Here is a 22,708-nt window from a genome sequence, read left to right on the forward strand (position 1 = left end):
ATTGAGTTCTCTCTGACGTTTATTTAAAGGATGGTGATCTTGTTTTTCATTGTATTATCTCAGTAACGTAAACTTGGATTCAAAAGTAAATTGACAGGTTAGATTTAAATTGAAGGTAGACATTGTTTTATAGTGAGTTATAATGAAACGCAAAGACGGCATGTGTTTTGAATGTCTGTATTCATTATTAGACCAGTGATTCATTATTATAAGATCCAACACAATGTTTAAAATGTAGTCTAAATCTTTGTGTCAAAAAATATCTAGGAGGTAGAAAAGAACTAATAGCCTGAGATGTGAGCACAATTGCCCAAATTCCAACTATGCCTGGGCTCAAAATTATCAACCGATAAGCACACTCATCTCACTAGGCTCACATTGTGTGAAAACATGTAAGATGCTAATGATCATTAAATTCTCAGGCATATTGACCACAGTGAATAGGGGGTAAAAAAACAAAAATGAAAGTATATGGGATTTCTGCTGTGACAGGTCAGCGTGGACATCTAATTATAGGTTCAACCCAACTTTTACGGGTGCGCGGTGAGGTCCACTAGTCGGAAGGCCTCCATGAACTCATTGATGTCAATGTTACCATCCTTGTTGAAGTCAATGCTCTGGGCTAGGTCTGCCATGGCCTCATCAGTGACCTCTACCTTTAGATGGGAGCTCAGGAGTTTCCATGTCTGACGGAACTCCTCAAATGAGATCAGGCCTGCAACAGACAAGAAGGGGGAACTTCAGTTCAATTCAGTTGAAAAATGAATTCATTTGAATTTGTCAAACACTCGTTTTGTCTCAGTTGGATACAGGGCTCAGAATAGCCGACTGTTTTATGGGCCTCATAATTCTTCAAGTTAGGAATACCTCATCCCACCCCAGAGGTTTATGCCTGTTCCATTATAGTATGTTATCTTTTTATATAGATTTCATGATAAACCACTTGAACATGTATTCCATTGAGAGGCTTGGGGAGTGAGTCAGTTGTGGTGCATAGCTGCAGGACTGAAAGGCAAGGGTCTGTCATTTAGGATCTAGGATAAGCTGATTACTGACCTGAGTGATCTGTGTCTATGATTCGGAAGATAGTCTCCAGGTTTGAGTGGTTTTTGTACATTGTTTCCAGGATGCTGGCATTTGAGATCTATCATGCAAGAGACAAAGGTAAACATTTACTTTCCTATATATGTGTGCACACTTGCAGTGAAAGGAAAAGAATGTGGTCATAAAGCAAAAGACTTGCGGATACACACACAGAAATGAAAACATAACAGCATAATAAGTCAGACCTCTGGTCTGGGTTCAGTGATGGAGAGCTGCCCAATCCATTGCTGGTAGTCTAGCATGCCATGCTGAGTGTTGTCGACAAGTTGAGAGCGCAACACTCTCCAGGGCAGACCCAGCTTTAACACTTTCTCCATGGCACTCGCCCAATGTTTCAGAGAGAGTAAACCTAGATGAGAGACAGGTAGGGAAGTGAACCTTTTACGTGAATTATTTTAGACTCATTATTTACATTTTCATACTTTGCCACTAGCTGGCGATGATTCAGAGGTGTTCTTGACCATGGCGACACACAATCAGCAAATTGAAAATAGCTTGTGTGTTCAGAGTTAAAAAACTTGTGGTGTACTTGATCTATCGAGCCTTGAATATTGGGTCTCCTATTTTTCTGGCTAACACATACAGGTTATAAAGCATGTGTCACAAAGCCACACTGTCCGTAGTGGATTTATCTGGTTTAGTACCTGTGTTTTTTGGGTCGTATTCCTCAAACGCAGCAATGAGGTCAGACTTGTGTGCAAACAGCTGTGCCCTTAGAGCCCTTAGAGCTGATCGCTCAGTCCACCCAACACTAACAAAGACAAAATGGGGAAAATCTTAGTAAATGGTACTTTTATTTTTATCGTAGTGTTATACAACATCCATAATCTATAAGCTATTTCAATAATATTTACACTACCGTTCAAAAGTTTGGGATCACCCAAACAATTTTGTGTTTTCCATGAAAAGTCACACTTATTCACCACCATATGTTGTGAAATGAATAGAAAATAGAGTCAAGACATTGACAAGGTTAGAAATAATGATTTGTATTTGAAATAAGATTTTTTTTACATCAAACTTTGCTTTCGTCAAAGAATCCTCCATTTGCAGCAATTACAGCATTGCAGACCTTTGGCATTCTAGCTGTTAATTTGTTGAGGTAATCTGGAGAAATTGCACCCCACGCTTCCAGAAGCAGCAACCACAAGTTGGATTGGTTGGATGGGCACTTCTTGCGTACCATACGGTCAAGCTGCTCCCACAACAGCTCAATGGGGTTCAGATCTGGTGACTGCGCTGGCCACTCCATTACCGATAGAATACCAGCTGCCTGCTTCTGCTCTAAATAGTTCTTGCACAATTTGGAGGTGTGTTTAGGGTCATTGTCCTGTTGTAGGATGAAATTGGCTCCAATCAAGCGCTGTCCACTGGGTATGGCATGGCGTTGCAAAATGGAGTGATAGCCTTCCTTATTCAGAATCCCTTTTACCCTGTACAAATCTCCCACCTTACCAGCACCAAAGCAACCCCAGACCATCACATTACCTCCACCATGCTTAACAGATGGCGTCAGGCATTCTTCCAGCATCTTTTCATTTGTTCTGCGTCTCACAAACGTTCTTCTTTGTGATCCAAACACCTCAAACTTGGATTCATCCGTCCACAACACTTTTTTCCAGTCTTCCTCTGTCCAATGTCTGTGTTCTTTTGCCCATCTTAATCTTTTTCTTTTATTGGTCAGTCTCAGATATGGCTTTTTCTTTGCCACTCTGCCCTGAAGCCCAGAATCCCGCAGCCGCCTCTTCACTGTAGATGTTGACACTGGTGTTTTGCGGGTACTATTTAATGAAGATGCCAGTTGGGGACCTGTGAGGCGTCTGTTTCTCAAACTAGAGACTCTAATGTACTTATCTTCTTGCTCAGTTGTGCAACGCGGCCTCCCACTTCTTTTTCTACTCTGGTTAGAGCCTGTTTGTGCTGTCCTCTGAAGGGAGTAGTACACACCGGTGTAGGAAATCTTCAATTTCTTAGCAATTTCTCGCATGGAATAGCCTTCATTTCTAAGAACAAGAATAGACTGTCGAGTTTCAGATGAAAGTTCTCTTTTTCTGGCCATTTTGAGCGTTTAATTGACCCCACAAATGTGATGCTCCAGAAACTCAATCTGCTCAAAGAAGTGCCCATCCAACCAATCCAACTTGTGGGAGCTGCTTCTGGAAGCGTGGGGTGCAATTTCTCCAGATTACCTCAACAAATTACCAGCTAGAATGCCAAAGGTCTGCAATGCTGTAATTGCTGCAAATGGAGGATTCTTTGACGAAAGCAAAGTTTGATGTAAAAAAAATCTTATTTCAAATACAAATCATTATTTCTAACCTTGTCAATGTCTTGACTCTATTTTCTATTCATTTCACAACATATGGTGGTGAATAAGTGTGACTTTTCATGGAAAACACAAAATTGTTTGGGTGATCCCAAACTTTTGAACGGTAGTGTACGTTTTCGATCAAAAAATGTTTGCACACACCAGTATGTATGAATGCTTGTGTGTGTATACACTCAAATCAGCCTAGTTGTGCTAGTATCATTTGACATTCTGATCTCATACTACTACTACTACTTCCAGCTGCTCCTGTTAGGGGTCACTACAGCGGATCATCCGTTTCCATCTCTTCCTGTCTACTGCCCCTTCCTCTGTCACACCAGCCACTTGCATGTCTTCCCTCACCACATCCATAAACCTCATCTTTGACCTTCCTCTTTTCATCTTCCCTGGCAGCTCCATATTCAGCGTCCTTCTCCCAATATACCCAGCATCTCTCCTCCAGACATGCCCAAACCTTCTCAATCTTGACTCTCTTGCTTTATCTCCAAACCATCCAACCTGAGCTGTCCCTCTAATATACTTGTTCCTAATCCTGTCCTTCTTCATCACTCCCCACGAAAGTCTTAGCATCTTCAACTCTGCCACCTCCAGCTCCACCTCCTGTCTTTTCATCAATGCCACTTTCTCCAAACAATCCTAGCTGGTCTCACAACCATCTTGTAAACCTTCCCTTTAACCCTTGCTGGTACCCTTCTGTCGCAAATAACTCCTGGCACTCTTCTCCACCCACTCCACCCTGCTTGTACTCTTGTCTTCACCTCTCTTTCACACTCCCAGTGACTTTGAACAGTTGACCCCAAGTATTTAAACTCATACGCCTTTGTCACCTCTACTCCTTGCATCCTCACCATTTCACTGTCCTCCCTCTCGTTCATACATAGTATGTATTCGGTTTCGATCCAACAGACTTTCACTCCTCTTCTCTCCAGTGCATACCTCCACCTCTCCAGGCTCTCCTCAAACTGCACCCTACTCTCGCTACAGATCACATTGTCATTGGCAAACATCATAATTCACAGAGACTCCTGCCTGATCTCGTCCGTCAACCTGTCCATCACCATTTTAAACAAGAAAGGCCGATCCTTGATGTAATCCCACCTCCACCTTGAACCCATCTGTCATTCCAACCACACAACTCACCACTGTCACACTGCCCTCATACATATCCTGCACCACTCTTACATACGTCTGCCACTCCTGACTTCATCATACAATATCATACCTACTCTCTTGGTACCCTGTCATATGCTTTCTCTAAATCCACAAAGACACAGTGTAACTCCTTCTGACCTTCTCTATATTTCTCCATCAACATTCTCAAAGTAAACATATCTGTAGTGCTCTTTCGCGGCATGAAACCATACTGCTGTTCGCTAATCGTCACCTTTCCACTTAACCTAGCTTCCACTACTCTTTCCCATATCTTCATGCTGTGGCTGATCAACGTTATATCTCTGTAGATGCTACAGCTCTGCACATCACACTTATTCTTGAAAATCCATACCAGTATGTTTCTTCTCCACTCCCCAGGTATCCTCTCGGTTTCCAAGATTGTGTTAAACAATCTAGTTAAAAGCTCTACTGTCATCTCTCCTAAACATCTCCATGCCTCCACAGGTATGTCATCTGGACCAACCGCCTTTCCACTCTTCATCCTCTTCATAGCTTCCCTCACTTCCTCCTTGCTAATCCACCTCACTACCAGATTCACTATCACCACATCATCCAACCTTCTCTCGCTCTCATTTTCTTCATTCATCAACCCTTCAAAGTACTCCTTCCACCTTCTCAACACACTCTCCTCGCTTTTGGACACATTTCCATCTCTATCCTTGATTGCCCTAACCTTCTGCATATCCTTCACAGCTTGGTTCCTCTGTCTAGCCAATTGGAACAAGTCCTTTTCCCCTTCCTTTGTGTCCAACCTCTCTTACAACTCACCATACACCTTTTCCTTTGCCTTCACCACCTCTCTCTTTGCTTTACGTCGCATCTCCTTGTACTCCTGTCTACTTTCTGTCATGGCGAGAGCAGGAAGAGGACCCAAGTGCAGACAGTGGAGACAAACTGGGTCAGAACAACTCTTTAATCACACATAAACTTACAAACAGCAGGTACAGACAGCGGGAACAGCTTACAACAGGACGTGGCACATCAGGCGATCAAGAGTCTCTGTGAGTGTCTCTGTGAGTGTGTGAGTGTCTGTGAGACGATCCGACCAGGAGCCCGAGAAACCACAGGGCATACATACCTGGGGAGATTGGACACAGGTGCGCAGAACGGGGCAGGCAGGAACTGGACAGCCAATCGGAGAAAGGGGAGGGAGATAGGTGCGCAGGACGGGGCAGGAACTGGACAGCCAATCGGAGAAAGGGGAGGGAGATTGGGCGCGGGTGCGCATGAACCGCGCAGCCAATGGGAAAAGGGAACAGGTGCGTGAAGCAGAGCAATCAGGGTCACTCAGGCACACAGGCGCAGGTGAACTGAAACACCAGTCAGGATGGAGCTGGGCAAGCCCCGATGACCCAGATCACACACCCATGATAGGACCTCCCCCCCTCAAGGGACGGATTCCAGATGTCCCCAATGAACAAACCAGGAGCACCAAGCAGAATGGACGGAGGGGTTCTGGCGGGGGATGAATGGGGCCAGGGAGCTCTCCGTAATATAAAGAATATTGATTTATCTGCTCTTTCTAATAATAATAATAATAATAATAATAATAAATTAAAATTACATAGCACTTTTCTAACACTCAAAGTCACTTAGTGGAATTGATAAACTCCCCAGCAAAGACAATGTATCCACCCCAGGCGAACTGGTCTCTCATTACAATGATGGACTTCATAGTCTTTTAAACGATCTTGTTCCTTTAAAAACCCGGTCTGTTTCCTTTACCCACTCTGCCCCTTGGTTTACACCTGCACTATGCCAACTTAAAGCTAAAGGCCGTCACCTGGAATGCCGCTACACGAAAACTGGCCTTGTTGTTCATAAAGACTTAATAATAAGGAGGCTCTGTCCACAGCTAAATCGTCTTATTATGCAAATTTTACTAGAGCAGGCGAAGGGAGCCCTGTTTTCATTGGTAAACAATATTTTATACTCACTGGACACTCTTGAACCTCACTTGTATTCAATTGCTCAGTGTAACACTTTCATTAACATTTTTAATGCCAAAATTGAAAATATTCATCAGCAATTGACCTCGTCGAACAATACCACATACAGTTCATCTTATTCACCCTTTTATGTTCCTCTCTCTTCTTCACGATCTGGTTTTAAACTCCCAACTTTTGCTGAAATATATCTGGTCGTATTTGCAAATCCAAATCATCTACCTGTCAACTAGACCCCCTTCCTACTCATTCAGTAAAAGCCTGTCTACCTTCTCTATCCTCTTCAATAACTGATATCATACATTCCTCCCTTACCTCTGGTCTTGTTCCCTCATCTCTCAAAACAGCTGAGATAACTCCAAATACACTAGAAACCTGGTGCAGACCCCAACAATTTTAATAATTTTTGCCCAATCTCAAATTTACCATTTCTTTCTAAAACAACTGAAAAAACAGTTGCATCTCAGCTACACGCTCACTTGATGCACAACAATCTGTTTGAACAATTCCAGTATGGTTTTCGCTCCATTCACAGTACGGAGACAGCCTTGGTGAAAATCACTAATGATCTATTGATGGCAGCTGACTCTGGACTCTTAACCATACTTTTCCTTCTTGACCTGAGTGCAGCTTTGATACCATCTCACATAACTTCCTTCTAGAGATTAGCTTCCATTGGAATAAGTGGCACTCCCCTTGACTGGTTTAGATCATATCTCTCTGGCTGCACTCAGTTTGTCCAACTTAAAATTTGAGATCACAGTCCTTTCCTGTTACTACCGGTATTCCCCAGGGCTCTGTATTGGGGCCCCCTCCTATTTATCATTTACCTATTACTTCTTGGCCACATTTTCAGGAAATTTGGCATTCAATTTCACTGCTATGCAGATGACACCCAGATTTATCTATCCACCAAGCCTACCTCCACTCTTCCACCCACTTCCCTTTCTGACTGCTTACTAGAAATTAAATCCTGGTTTTCATACCACTTCCTCAAACTTGTGATAAAACTCAGGTCCTCTTAGTAGGTACTAAATCTACTATGGCTAAACCTGATAGTTTTTCCCTAACTATTGATAATTCTATAGTTCCTCCATCACCTCAGGTTAAGAGTCTGGGTGTCATCTTGGCCAGCACATTCTTTTTGAAGCTCACATCAACAATGTTACTTGGTCTGCATACTTCCACCTACACAATATTAATCATCTTCGCCCATCACTTACACCTAACAGCACCACCATACTCTTTCACACCCTGGTTACATCCCGTATTGACTACTGCAATTCTATCCTCTTTGGTCTTCCCCTCAAGTGTATTCATAAACTTCAATTGGTCCAGAATTCAGCTGCCCATATCATTACCAGAACTCCTTCCATAGATCATATCACTCCTGTTCTTCAGCAACCCCACTGGCTCCCTGTTAAATACTGTATTGACTTCAAGATATTGCTTCTCACCTTTAAGGCCCTTAATAACCTAGCTCCTTCATATTTTTCTGAACTCCTTCATATCCTGCATATCCTACCCTCCTGCACTCTCAGTTCCTCTTCTGCTCTCTAACTCACTACACCATTGGCCTGCTTGACTACCATAGGGTCTAGAGCCTTCAGTCATTCTATCCCCTGCCTATGGAACTCTCGCCCACAAGACATTCGCAACACTGACTCTCTTTCAACCTTCAAATCCCATCCCAAAACGTACCTTTTCGAACTGGCATATTCAATCTGATCCATGCTTAATTGACTTTTGTGCAGATGATGATTTTATACTATCTGTTGTATTAACTTTTTATTGTCTACCCTGCTTTGCTTTGATTTTACGCTGTCTGATACAGTGCTGCTATTTTTTAACTATGTTCTGTAAGGTGTCCTTGAGTGCTATAAAAGGCACCCATGAATAAAATGTATTATTATTATCATTATTATTATTATCATCATTATTATTATTATTATTATTATCATCATCACTATAATTAATGTGTTGCTTTTTGTGTACCTTTGTCTGAAGGTGAGCTCTCGGCCAGTTCTGCTGGCCTGGTACTGAACAAAGTGGGGAACCAGATCAGGGCCCATCCTGATGTAGGCACCTCTGTTACTGCCCACCTCATAGTAGTTAGATGCTGAGAATATAGTCAGCACCTGGACACAAGAAGGGTAGTTGAGACAACGTCACACCTAATAAATGATGCAAGTTTTTTTTTCTGTTTAACAATCTTGAATAACCTGTTAAAAAGATAACCATTAATGGGTAAAATTATGTGCAGAAGACACATTTTAAATTCAAGGAACTATTTTATGTTGTTAGAGGTGTTAGATTCCAGTCTTTGATCTTGATCAAAATACCATTGACCAGCTAAAATTACTGGTGTTTGCTTCGATATGTCAATTATATTCTCATTTAGGGGCTACTTTCCACATTCAGCTTACCTTGCGGTTGTGGCAAAACTCATAGCCATCCTGTTTGCACTCATGTGAGCGTATGAGAAGCTGGAGGCTGTGTCGCTTTAGTACCTCATCAGTGACATCTGGCCCCCAGTACCAGCCGCCCCCTCGCACCTCGTTGGGAATACAGCCATCCTGTGGCATGGGGTCACTCCACAACACGTCCACTATCTGAACGGCCAAGAAAATCAGGGGTAGTAAGAATTTCAATACTGACAACTGCCCTACCAAAGCATACCATAATGACCACATGCTACATTCCATGTAGCAGACTTGTGCATTTATTTCTGCATTGTACATTGATATTTAATCTGGCACATCTGAGAAATGTGTGAAACTTCCCAGATCAATTTCCTTTCCCTAACTTACTTGTTTCCAGTCATCCCCATCTGTTTCCACTGTTTCTCCTGGCTCTAGGTCTGAGTTAGACGAGAGAGACATTCTCAGGCCTCTGTTAAATTTGTTGAATCCAGCTTGCCTGCGTCTCTTTCTAAGCTCTTCCTCCACTGAGCAGGTGACATGACTGCTCGTAGACAAATCGTGGAGCGAACGGCGCTGGAACTCATGCCTGGGACCAAGAGCTGGACTGTGGTTGGTCAAAGAGCACACCCGGCGCCGGCCTTCTGCTGATACAGAGGTCTTTTTATCTTCAGTATCCAGACACCTATTGGCATTGACTGCTTGGCTGCGCTTTGGGGGTCTCAGGGCTGACACATACTATACACATATATGAGACAGATGTTACATTATGTGCGTAGCTGCAGAGTGAACGTTGACATACGCACATCCAAATTATAGGGTGGTGGACTGAAAAACAGTCAGTAGAAGAAGAAAATTATGCATACCTATTTGCTCCAACACACCTTTATAGAAGGTTATTAAAGAAGTTTTGATCCAGATAGAAACTCTGTTTGTTAAATAGTGTGTACGTTTTTGTTTAATAGCTTACAAGTGCATAGACTTTTTCTTCTTCCACAGACACCAGATGCACACATGTATTCATATTTAAATTAGAAAGAAGAATAACAGTTTTCTTGGAATTTCTACATACAGTGTAAAAAGTCCACGAAACAATCACTTGTGACTCACTTTATGCCTGTCCAATCGGGCTATGATGTTAAGATCTGTAGTATCAGAGATCCCTCCGTGCACAATCAACACTTTGTGATCAATAACTGTAGCAAGAGGCAGCCAGGTGAAAATCTTCTGAAGAAGCTTCAGGATCTTCTTTCCATGTACCTACAGATGAATTTAGTCAACATAAACTTCCTGTATTACAACTTGGACCAACAATTATTCTTGAGCTGCCGTCTTTCGTATTGGTGCATTGTTGTGCTTGCATCGTTTTTTGATTGTGAGATACTTTATTGAACCTATAGAGAAATTACACTCTGCATTTAACCCAGCCTAGCTGTGTAGCTAGGACCAGCCACCGACCCCATGCAGTATCCGGGGACCAACTCCAGTTCATCTTGCCATGCCTCGGTCAAGGCCACAGACAGGAATAGTAACCCGAACATGCATGTCTTTTTTGATGGTGGAGGAAACCACAGCAGACACTGGGAGAACATGCAATTGCCACACAGAGGACGACCTGGGATGACCCCCAAGGTTGGACGACCCCGGGATTCGAATCCAGGACCTTCTTGCTGTGAGGTGACAGCACTAACCAGGGCCACCATGCCGCCATCTACTTTCTTAACCTCTTCAGCCAAATCAATATAAGCCTCAGCATAAATGAATACTTAGTCTTCATACTCTGTATGCTTGCTGATATTTTTCAGCTTTTTAACATAACATTAGATAATGACAACCTCTCCATGTGGGAGTCGGGCTTGATGACCAGTTTGCAGCTGACTCAGAATTTTGGCAGAGAAAACGCATTTACTCAGACCACAGGTGAAGAGAGTGACCCACATCTCACTGACTGAAACAGGCACAATCCTGAATGGAGCCTCAGCATGCTTAGATTTATACGTGCTGCCTAACTGATGTAAATGTGGACTTGCAGGTGGCCATTAATTGTGATTTCAACAGACTAGTTGGCTAGAGAGGCATTGCCTTTGTTAAATAGTCTTGTGCAAGACCTACCCTGTACTTTCCTAGGACTTCTTTGGTAAAACCATATCTGAAAAGAAAGAGTGATTATACAAATTAGCTTTCCCACCAATTAGCTTTCTCAGCTACAACCAATGTAGTCAAAACAATGACAGAATTCCATTTGTATCATGCCATCATAACTAATACAGTGAAGGCAAAATACTGAAACAAACGTGGAAACAGTTGTGTTTAAACAGAAAAAGAACAAATCCTTGAATGTATATGTATTGACTCAAAAATTGACAGTAGCAGAAAATAATATTATGAGCTGCAGGCTCTATGACCTACCTCAGGTTAACAATATGATCCTCGTGGTTCCCTCTATTCAGATGGACATCATTGGGATAGACCAGCAGGAAGGCAAACAGAATGAGTAGAATCTCCAGGGAGTTTTTGCCACGATCCACAAAGTCTCCATTGAAGACATAGGGTTTCTCAGAAGAGGGCAAACCATTCTGAACAGGTCAGATAACAACGTGTTGCACATATGTAGGTTTAAAATGAAAGGGAAAAGAGAGTTTTCTCAAACACTGAGGATGTGTACCTCCAATTATCAATAGTTATCTATACAAGAACAGTTTGAATATTTTGCCTGTCATATCTGTTTACACACCTTATAGAATATCAGCAATAGATCTTCAAGTTGTCCATGTAAATCTCCTGGAAAGTAATTATGCATTAATATTTGTTAAAATTTTCCCTTCGAGATAACTGAGTAGGAAGAAATTCTATCTAGATGTACAACAGGAAGAATAGGAAATGTATGAGGAAATGTCAGAGCAAAATGTAGTGTGGAAAATTCTGTTCCTGTGTACCACAAATGGTGATGTCTCTGGTGTGGAATGTGGAGATGTAATTTATGTTGGGGAGCATTCTTAGAAGCCTCCAGGTTTCTCCAAGAAGGTGCAGAACATATCGAGGATGGAGCTGCTACTGGGAAAAAAACAAAAAAGGATAAATGATTAGTGAAATTCTAACAGTAGGATAAACTAGGTCATACTAGTTCTCATTTTTTTCACTTATTTCTATTGCACATGTATCAAGACACTTGTTTTTTAGATATAGTGGTATGTGTGATGCAGAGACCATCACAGGGCTATGGGCAGCTCCTGGTAAGGCTTTACAATCTTACAATTTCATTTAGCAGACGCTTTTATCCAAAGCGACATACATCTGAGAGTTAATACAACACAAGCAAGGATCTAGTCAAGGGACAACAATGCAAATAAGTACAAAAAAAACTAGGTTCAAGTCCAATAGGACATATAGGTGTCAACAGGAAGTGCACAAAGGCAATGCACATCTTTCTCATATGCACATACATATACACTCTCTTTACCTCTCCGTCCCTCCTGTTTCGTTTGTTGCTGTGTGTGGATGCATCACATTAACATTTGTGGCCACAAACATTTCACATTACAGTTTCCCGTCAGTATCTTATAAAAAAAAGAACAAACACAATATACCAGGAAAAATTTGAAAGTTGGATTTATTGGTTGAGTAGCTGGTCATGACATTTGTTTTGTGTTATGTTTATGGTAATCTCTCACTGCAGTTCTTTCACTGACTGAGAAACAGAGGCATGGAAAATCTAGCCATTTTAAGTGACAAGTCTCAGACCATGTCCATCCATAACTGAATGGAAGATACCATTTATTTTGATATATGATATATATTTATTCTGCCATCAGTTACCAGTTCTCTGAGCCTGACCAACTGTCTGCCGCTGCCAGCCAACAGTGCCTCACCCACCTCAAAACTCACCCCCCTGACCGAGGAGGAAGTCTCCAAGCTTCTGCTGGACTCTCGTCCCACTACCTGTCCACTGGACCCGATAACATCCAACCTCCTACAGACCATTTCCCCCACAGTTAACACTGCAGTCAAACACATCATCACCTCCTCGCTTACAACGGGTGTATTCCCCACCACATTTAAGCCAGCTCGGGTCCCCCCGCTGCTCAAAAAACCTACAGTCAACCCAGCCCTGGTTGAAAACTACAGACTGATTTCACGGTCGGTCTTTAACCAAGTCTCTGAATTCCTTTCTGTGAACAACCTGTATGACCTGAATCAGTCTGGCTTTAAGTGGGGTCACTCTACCGAGACTGCACTCATGTGTTGGGCTAGAGCTGCTGGTCAGGGAATAATCAGATTTGCAAACAGAAAACACAAGGTGGCACTACTCAAACAAAGAAGAATGTTGAAAAGCACAAACATTTTCTTAAACGAGCATCCGACAAAAAGAAATGCAGACATTGCCAGAAAAGCTTGACATCTACAAAAAAACAAAAACAGGAAAGGTACAAGATACCTTTTGCCTTTGTTAAAGACAAGATACATGGACTGCAAACTGTAACAGCTTCATGAAGCTAAAAGGATCCACAGAGGAGGCAAAAGTGCTGGTCATCAGAGATGAGAAGGATCTTGAGAGATTTCAGTGAGCGCTACAACACAACAAGGTTCAACACACCAATCAATAAAGCATGCAAAGTAAAACATCACTCACATCCAAGATAAGACCAGACAGTAGTCTTTCATCTCTGACTGGAGACACTAATGATCAGCTAACAGCAAGGATTAGAGAACATACAAAAGGATATTTCGAACACAAATCACAGAATATGGAAAATGAAATCGACCCACAAAATAATTTCTCCAACAAGATCAACAACAACTGCCTATCCTACAGTGATGATCAGTTTAACAGGATGGTCAACTCAGATCATAAAATTTTAATAACCCACATTAACAGCAGAAGCCTATATGCCAGCTTCCAAAACATCAGAGAATAATATCTAAGTCACTTCTGGATGCGAATTGTCTTACAAGAACAGAAGGAACAAAAATGGAGGTGGGGGGGTTGCTTTGTATGTGAGCAACAGCCTCAATTACAAGGTGGTAGAAGTGATGTCAACAGCTGTTGATGATGTGCTGGATGGAACCTATCACAATTGCAATATGTGCAGAAAAAAAAAGAAAAATGTCATCGTAAATTGTATACTATACAGATTAAATACAGAAATATTTAAGGACTGGATAGAAGAAACGTATTCAAAATCAACACAAAAGAACATGTTATACATATTTACAATATTGAATATTACATGTATAATATTTATAATATTGAATTTGTACAGTGAGAATTGAGTTTGAAATGTGTAGTAGCTGAGTAGGTGAGAAGGGGTAGGAAAAAATAAAAAGTATACTTCCTCCTACTCCTTGTCGAACATGTAACAGCTAATCTGGTGCATACGGAGATTTGTTCGCTGAGTTTGATGTGTGGATTCAGATTATTGGCAGTGGTTTATCTGTATGCTACATCCTGCTTATTACAAGTTCGAAATAAATCATCATTCATTCATAGCCTTCCACCACTCCACACAGCAGCACACAGTCGATAAAGCGGGCTAGAATGTGGCGCTTCTGGGTCTGCTCACCTCTCGTCCAACCGTGTTGACCCAATGTTGACCCTCCCTATAGCCGAACGTTTCGGGCAGCTGTCATCACGCATCTTCGATATTTCGTGCTTTTTCACCTTTTCAACTAGTTATAGAAATGTCAAACATTTTGGAGAAAGCTGAAAAGAAAGAGAAAGCTGAAGGAAAACTAAAATTCTAAATGATTTACGCTTGAGATCGGACCCTGCATGTCCCAGGGAAGTTGCGGCTATTCAGAAAGTTGATGTTTTGGCGTGGAACTGACTGGATCAGCATTTAATTCCGATACGTAATCGGTAAAATGTAAAATTTCTCGTGTTTATAACAAACCGCATGACACGAATATCGGTTCTGAATTAAGCGAGTTACAGTCGCTTTGTAGTGACGTCTGCTTCTCTCGACGCACATTGTGTTCGTTTACAAGCGGCCTTGAACGCGCCAATATGGCGGACGCGCAGACGCATCGCGGCGACAAACAGCCGCGGCCAATGAGGTATTATTTATTTATTTGTTTGTTTGTTTGTTTGTTTGTTTGTTTATTTATTGGGGGGGTTCCCCCTTTTTCTCCCCAATTGTACTTGCGGCCAATGAGGTATGGCTGGCGGCCCCCGTTACGTATGACGAAACACGTTAGGGCAAGCCCTCCCGGAAGCGATATTATGAACCCTACATAGCCCTCGCCAAAATCCCGTACCCTGTCCCAAATCTCGCGAACGGACGCCGGATTTCCGCTGCGTTGCTAAGGAAACAATCAACTATCAACTCGGTGCGAAGCAAAGCTAACGTTAGCTACCTTCAATTTTGTAATTTTGTATTTTTCGCAATTTTGGACAGCTGGCTGCTTTTGTAATTTTGGACTGCTGGCTGTCAACAACAGAACGAAGGTAAGTAACGTTAGTTGTCTGAAAATGAACATATATCTAATAAATAGACTTTCTCACATTTAAGAAAGCTTACATTGAGTATTACATCACGACAGAGTCAAATATGTCATCTTCCTGAGGGTGGCGCTAATGTGCAAGAGCTGAAGGTGGCGCTAATGTGTAAGACTTGTAAAAGTCATATTACTACAATATAGGAGCTCGTTTTGTTTGTAGTCATGATAAGGGGTGAAGTATCCTATGCTCAAACGTGGAGCAAGCAAAGATTGAGTTAAAAACGTTAATGTTGATTGTGGATAACTTAGACAGGTTAAATTGTGGGTGTACGAGCAAGCAAAGATTGAGTTAAAAACGTTAATGTTGATTGTGGATAACTTAGACAGGTTAAATTGTGGGTGTACAGCGTTTCCTTGATGAGCGCTAACCCCATAACAACATATTTTCGCGTTGCTACGGTGGCGCACACGTGACAAAGCCAGAAACGGGATTTTGGCGAGGCCTATGTAGGGTTCATAATATCGCCTCCCGGAACCCATAGAGAGATTTTTTTTCCCCGAACGTAACTTTTTTTTTAATTCTTTTTTTTTTATCATGTACAATTGTTTTTTACATTGCGACAATACAGTGTCAGAGCTTCAGTACAGGGGAGGGTCAAAACATAAAAAGTAATAATTATAGTAAAAAAAACAAAAGAGAAAATAAAAGGAATAAGATAAATAAATAAAAAAGAAAGGTTGACACAAACTTAAACTTATGAGGTCGATGATCAGATGACGATAGTAAGAGCCACTATGTTTGGAGTCTTTCAGGAAAAAAAATGTAAAATTAAGCAGTTTAAAAAAAAAATCCAAGATGAGAGATGTTTTCGTTGCCTTTTTGTTAGAAGTTACTTTGGTAAGGGACTTGAAAAATAATATCAGATCAATGTAAAATAAACGAATACTGGGCTTGGAGCCCATCACCTTGGTTTTAAGAATGTGAAATTTACCAAATAAACACAAAATTTTGAGAGCATTATCTACAGGAGATGAGCCAGTATTGCAATCAATGAACAAGACCATACCTTCTTTTATTCTAAGTAGTTTGTTAAAAGTATCAAACATGAGTAATGCAATATCTGTCCATAGCTCAGAGGAATAAGGACAATTAAAGAATAAATGTAAAATAGTTCCTTCTTCTGTGTTACAGAATGAACATTTCGCTGAGATTTCTGCTTTAAATTTGCAAAAAAATGTGTTATGTGGGTAATGTTTATGTAGTATCTTCAAATGAATTTCTTTGACTTTACTGGCTATGAAGAACTTGTCAGACTCAGACCATATATTTTCACTGACAGACATTGGGAAAGATGGCTGCCAAATATGTAATGCTTTAGGAACATAGCTTTCATCTGATATAAGTGTTCTGCTGATGTGCATATTATTACATTTGCTCTCAAGCAGGTTTATGCCCCCTATTTTAATTTTGGGGAGTTTTCCAGAAAAGGGGCCATAAAGTAAAGGAGCCTTTACAAGATGAATCAGTCCTGTAGATATACTCTTGACAATTTTTTTCATCTTCCTTCTTAGAAAGGTCTGCATCAGTTTTTTGTTTTTTTTTTGTTGTTTTTTTGGATAATATCCTCATAACTGTAAAGTCCACGCTGAGAATTTATCAGATCTAATACAAATATTATGTAATTTTCCATCCAGTTCTTAAAATTATAGTCTTGTTTCTGAACAGCACATACTGGTTGTTCCAAATAGTACAGGTATGGAGGGAGAAATTGTGTTTGAATGCTAATTTCAAGGTTTCAAGAGCTTGTTTGCTAGTTTAATTTACTACATTTATAATTACAGGAAAGTAAAAATTTTAATCCACCACATTTCTCAACAATCAGGTTGGGGATATAATACCACGGGGAATCATTATCAGCAAGGCAGTGCTTTATCCAGTTGATTTTAAAGATATTATCAATAGTACTGAAGTCCAAAGCATTAAAGCCACCTTCAGAGTATCTCCTAATGATTGTTTTCCTTTTTACATATTCAGTCTTATTTTTTTTTTCCAAATAAAATTTAAATAAGAGCAAATGAATGGCTGCACACGTTTTGTTGTCTGCATAGAGACACAAGCCTGGAAACCCATAGAGGTTCTATTGTAGTGCCTGCAGCTAAAAAAGGATGACCTTATCATGTCTATCAGAGCAACGTGGACGATTTTCAACCAACCCCAAAGCGGACTACAACGAACACGACTTGACGCTGATTGGACTGTGATATTCAGACTCGGGACAAACTGTAACAGTCACAGCTAGCGTAACACTGTGGTAGAATCTGATAGAAAAATTCTCTCCCTTTTCACTTTGGTAGTGCGTCGCCTGATCGCCCTAAGCACCAAAACACTAATGTTGTGCCCAGCAGCATGTCTATGTGTACAAAGTACATGCGTTCTTGCATGTTAGTGTGACTGCATGAATTTGCATGCTTGAATAGGTATATTTGTATAAGTGTGTACCTACTTGTTTGTGCTTGAAGGCCTCTATCAGCTTAGATGCCTCACAAATAGTCATGGGGAAGGTTAGATGTGGGCCACTGTAGATGTCAGGTACCTCAATACTCTTGTAGCAGAAATATCTTTCCCATTCTGTGTCACGACAAATGTCATTCTCACGGAAAATGTGAGAGATTAGATTTCCTAATACAAAGACAGACGAAGAAAAAGACTTTGATAGATTTTCATTTAAGACAAGCATCGTTTTCTTCTACTGGGGCAAATTTGCCTAGCCCAGATAAATTCATTATCTCACCAATGTAATGACATCTACACCCAGTTAAATTCATTAAACTAGGATTAGTCTTACTCTCGCTACTGGCCGGAGTGAAGTGGTCCATCAGGTAACCAAAGAAATTGTAGAGCTGCAAAATAAACTGCAAATAAATCTACAAAGGAACAATTCTGAAACACCATATAGGGTATCTGTGTTCTCAACAGGTGTCACAATACAAACATTAAAATGTTGAAAGTAGCGATCAGAGGATATGAATTACAGTATACAGTCAAGAAGGTCTGATACCCTACATGGCAATGTAATTTATTTCATTTTATGTGATATTCTTTTTGTAATCTATCTTATTGATCCCACCTTGATCTGGTCCTGTTCCCCTGCATATTCAATGGACTGAAAGATGTTCCAAGTGCACCTGTGTCTCATCTCCAGCCGTGCCACATATTGGCGGTACCATCGCTGGATCAGAATAGCTGCCTTTATAGCTGTAATGAAAAGATAGGAGAGAGAGAAGAATACCTCAGTCATCATAGTACGACTGAGGTATTGTAATACTATCCTCTACAATAACTCTCAGTGCCATTGATTCCATTGGTTGTCGATCTGTCAACTCACCAGTGGCAGCTTCATGGTTTGCATTTAACGAGAACAGAAATAGCAAGCTTTAACAATCAAACAATACTTTTCATATATATTTATAGTTTATGAATGTGCAATGTAATTTGTAAAGACAAGAAATATAATTTGTGATGGCATCAAAACCATGTTTACCTGGAACTGAAATGCTTGCTGCAAAATAACACAAATATCCAGAGGGTAATACATGAATGGTTGACAAGGGATGAATCAAAACGTTATCATATTTTTCTTTATATTTTAATGCAAATTGAGTACCTTGACTATTCACCAAAACTATTCCAGTTAAAGCTTTTGAACTGTCGGTGGCTCTTTCATATTTTTTCAGCTGCAGCTTTGATTTTGTCATGCCACATCCCATGATCCTTTGCTGTTTTCACTGCTGATGGAGAGGGGAAAAAATCACATTCATGATTGCTTTATTATCATGTTGGTGGAATATTAAAAAGTAAAATGTGTTAATATTCATTTATGACAATAATTCAAAAATACAACTGAACTGATCTTTTGAAGTTGCTCTTAACAATGTCTTTCATTAGTTTTATAGACTTAGCAAATGTGACGACATGTCCACATGGTCCATATGATACACCCCATGGTGTACCATAAAGCATAGATAGCATTGTAAGATACAACATGACCAAAAGAGTCAGATGGCTCATTATACGAGTTTGTAACAGCACTGCTACTCTCACCCCATGTATGATGGAAACCGTAAATCTCCTATCACGTAACAGTGAGTTATCAGAAGCAAATTAAAATAAAAAAGGTTACAATAAATAAAATTTAGCTAGAATAAATTACAGTGGTAAATTTGCATGATGCTAAAGAGACTAATCCTGGTAACATTCTGTGAACATTTTGTTTAAAAAAAAAACCTCAATCCCTGTGCCTAATTACTAAATAGATAAATACAGCGTCTAAATAACCCCAAGAAAACTTACCTGCCCGAGTTACCTCTCTTTCATTACCTACACCTTATGTCTTCAGTGTCCTGGGAGAAAAGTTGTTGGTTTCCTAAAATCCTGCCAGCCACAAATGCATGTGTTTTTGTTGGTTGTAAAAAAGTCAAATCTGTTTTGCCACGCTTGTGCACTAAATACATTGTGCAAGTGGCTGCAGTGCTTTGCTCAGTGTCTCTAAAAAGGGACACAAACAGCCTTCTTCGTGTTTTCTCTTTAGCTATAAGCTCCCAGCCACCACAAACACACACTGACTTGGTGTCACGAATAACAAGTGTCTTGGATGAGTCCCGTGACCACTTAATCAAACAATAAGATGCAAATGGATTAGGATTATACCTCAATATGGCTGGCATCCACTTTGAATAATCAGATAAAGGCTCTTCTAAAGGGCAGGGGCTAACGTGAAACTGGGAGCTTTGTCGGCCTTGGTTCAAGACTTTGTTTATGTTTATGTTTATTTAGATCCCCATTAGCTGTTATGCAAGGCAAGAGCTCCTCTTCCTGGGGTCCACATTAAAAACTTCCTACAACAGCATCCATGTATACACATGCTTTCACATGCATGCATACATACATAAATAAACACAATGGCATCATTAAATTAAAGTCATCCCCCACCCCATCCCACCCACCTCAATTAAACCAGCATTATTAGAGAAGCCAAACACATAACCCCCCCCCCACACACACACACACACACACACACACACACACACACACACACACACTTACAGTAGCATCGATCACAGACTGCTCCTACCAACTGCTTTGAGCTACAAAGTAGAGCTGTAAGGTAGAAAATACGAAAAGAAACACAAGAACAAGGCGTGGCAGCAAAATACATGGTTTTGGTAAAGAAGGCAAAGGAACTGAACAGACACTTTAATGGAAACTAAAAAAAGTTTCATAATTATTTATTCAAGTTGTCTGTGAATGTTCTCATTCATCCAGGTCATGGTTACCCAAAGGAGTTGAATCAAGTGCAACTGGACTTGTAACAGCCAGAGTGCGGTACATACAAATAGTAGTGTTGCAATGCCAAATAGCGCCACAGGGTGGCTCCTCCTTTTTTCTTTTTCTTTTTTTTTTTAAGCTCTCGAGTAGAGTCGTTGTCCGTGCTCCTTCGAGCGCGTCCGCAAGAACCAACTCTCTCCGTTACAAGTTGGTGCAGGTTAAGATGTTTACGTTTTACTGTTCATGTATGATCGGTGAACATGGCATTGTATGGTCGATGTATATATTATAGAAACAAAGGAGCATCTCGTTGGCTGTCGACTCCGAGCTAATCAGCTATCTTGCTAACTAGCCACATGCTGCTAGCTCTCTCTCCGCCTACACCAGCCCAATGTTACAAAGTGATTTAAAAAAAAAACTTGAAATATATGAGCAAGAAAAGAAAGCTATTGGCAGATCTAGACTAATCCATTTCATCCATTATCCAAACCGCTTATCCTGCTCTCAGGGTCGCGGGGATGCTGGAGCCTATCCCAGCGCTCACTGGGCGGCAGGCGGGGAGACACCCTGGACAGGCCGCCAGGCCATCACAGGGCAGATCTAACTGGTAGTCAGTCAACCGTTTCTCAGGTGGGTTTGTAGCGTTTGGAGTGGCACACAGTTTCATTTCCTCAACGCGGCAGTTTTGCAGCATTTAAAGTGGGGATCAGACAGATATCTGCAAAATCACTCAAGACATACTCCATTCTTATTCTGAGACATAGTGCATGGGAAACAATACTTATTAATGAGTTTTCAGTATTATTTTTTTTGCCCCAGTGTGCAATCGTCATCAAGTTACCTAAACACCAGCTCTCTGCCTTTGTGTGTCAAATATACCTACTCAGCGTCTTCTTTGAATGATTAGTGTGGCCCCACAAAAATTGCAATAACATGTGGCTCTAAACTCCATGCTGCGTGTACAATTTCTGCAATATAGCTTTTGGGGTGATGTAGATTTACAAAGTGATGAAAATGATCAAATAGCTTCTAAAATTAATATATAGATTGTAAGTACATAGAGTATATGATTTGTGCTTAGCACCAGTGATTTATCAAGTCAGTTCTTTTTTCATGTCTGATTAATCAATAGTTCTGTATGTGTCAGTTAATAAATCAGTGTCCATCCATTTTATTCTGTCACTACGTTTTCACCACCAAGTACATGGCAACAGATTTCATCTCTAACTGAAACTGAGACAGTCCGAACAGACAGACAGACAGACAAAGAGAGAGAAACAGACACAGAAAGAAAGAGAGAGAGAGAAACAAATGATGATAACACAGCAACATTTTATTCTAACATTTCCCCAGCCTTTTTATGTGAATCACTTTTCAAGAATGTCCTTACTGTCTGTTTGCAAGACACCTGCAGCATCCATCCGCCACAGTCCATCTGTGCACAACAGGTCTTTGTAATGCCACGTGATCCTAACTAGCAACAGCTGCCAGTAGTGTGACTCCCAGTGTTACTGCAAGGGGTATGTTGTGGGAGATGTCTGGCACTCAAGGACTTCAGTTGCTTACACTTTGCGTTTCAGGCCAAATGCCAATAATCTCAGACATGTATGCACACATGTGTGTTCGTGTGTGTGTGTGTGTGTGTGTGTGTGTGTGTGTGTGTGTGTGTGTGTGTGTGTGTGCATGTTATTAAGACATGTTTTACCACTGACAACACTAAGCAAAACATTACCTCACCTCTCTTACAATGCTATTTCTGGAAGTGTGTTGAGACTTGAAGATGATTTAAGACCTGGTTTTCTATTAAACATTGTGCATATTAAAAAAAACCTACTTCCACGGTGTTGTTAAAATCTATTGAATCTCTGATGTAAGACCATAATAAAATTTGCTTTATGGTTTTATGGCAGAAAAAAAGTTGTTACTTAAGAAATGGGAGGGACATGCAGCACAGTAAAGTTTTAGGACCATG

General features: G+C 40.7%; 1 protein-coding gene across 1 annotated transcript; it reads right to left on the bottom strand.

Annotated features, from left to right (window-relative positions):
* Window positions 1-167: 167 nt before the first annotated feature.
* LOC130121839 (serine/threonine-protein phosphatase with EF-hands 2-like) lies at window positions 168-19,178 on the bottom strand. Its single transcript, XM_056290766.1, has 16 exons — window positions 19,138-19,178; window positions 18,539-18,668; window positions 18,257-18,311; window positions 17,915-18,090; window positions 11,909-12,023; window positions 11,707-11,753; window positions 11,382-11,548; window positions 11,085-11,121; window positions 10,083-10,232; window positions 9,363-9,710; window positions 8,979-9,164; window positions 8,548-8,690; window positions 1,749-1,855; window positions 1,290-1,453; window positions 1,057-1,144; window positions 168-715 (listed from the first exon to the last, which is right to left on the bottom strand). The coding sequence occupies exons 1-16, from the start codon at window positions 19,176-19,178 to the stop codon at window positions 531-533; spliced, it is 2,139 nt and encodes a 712-aa protein (XP_056146741.1). The 3' UTR covers window positions 168-530.
* Window positions 19,179-22,708: the final 3,530 nt, after the last annotated feature.

This window comes from Lampris incognitus, chromosome 12, assembly GCF_029633865.1.
Source record: "Lampris incognitus isolate fLamInc1 chromosome 12, fLamInc1.hap2, whole genome shotgun sequence".
Taxonomy (NCBI): Eukaryota; Metazoa; Chordata; class Actinopteri; order Lampriformes; family Lampridae; genus Lampris; species Lampris incognitus.

Excerpts from the sequence above, each read along its gene's own strand:
- LOC130121839 (XM_056290766.1), bottom strand. The coding sequence starts at position 19,178 with ATGGGATGTGGCATGACAAAATCAAAGCTGCAGCTGAAAAA. Across the intron at positions 9,165-9,362 it reads ATGGGGATGACTGGAAACAA|ATAGTGGACGTGTTGTGGAG; the intron begins GTAAGTTAGGGA and ends TTGGCCGTTCAG. Across the intron at positions 8,691-8,978 it reads AGTTTTGCCACAACCGCAAG|GTGCTGACTATATTCTCAGC; the intron begins GTAAGCTGAATG and ends TCTTGTGTCCAG.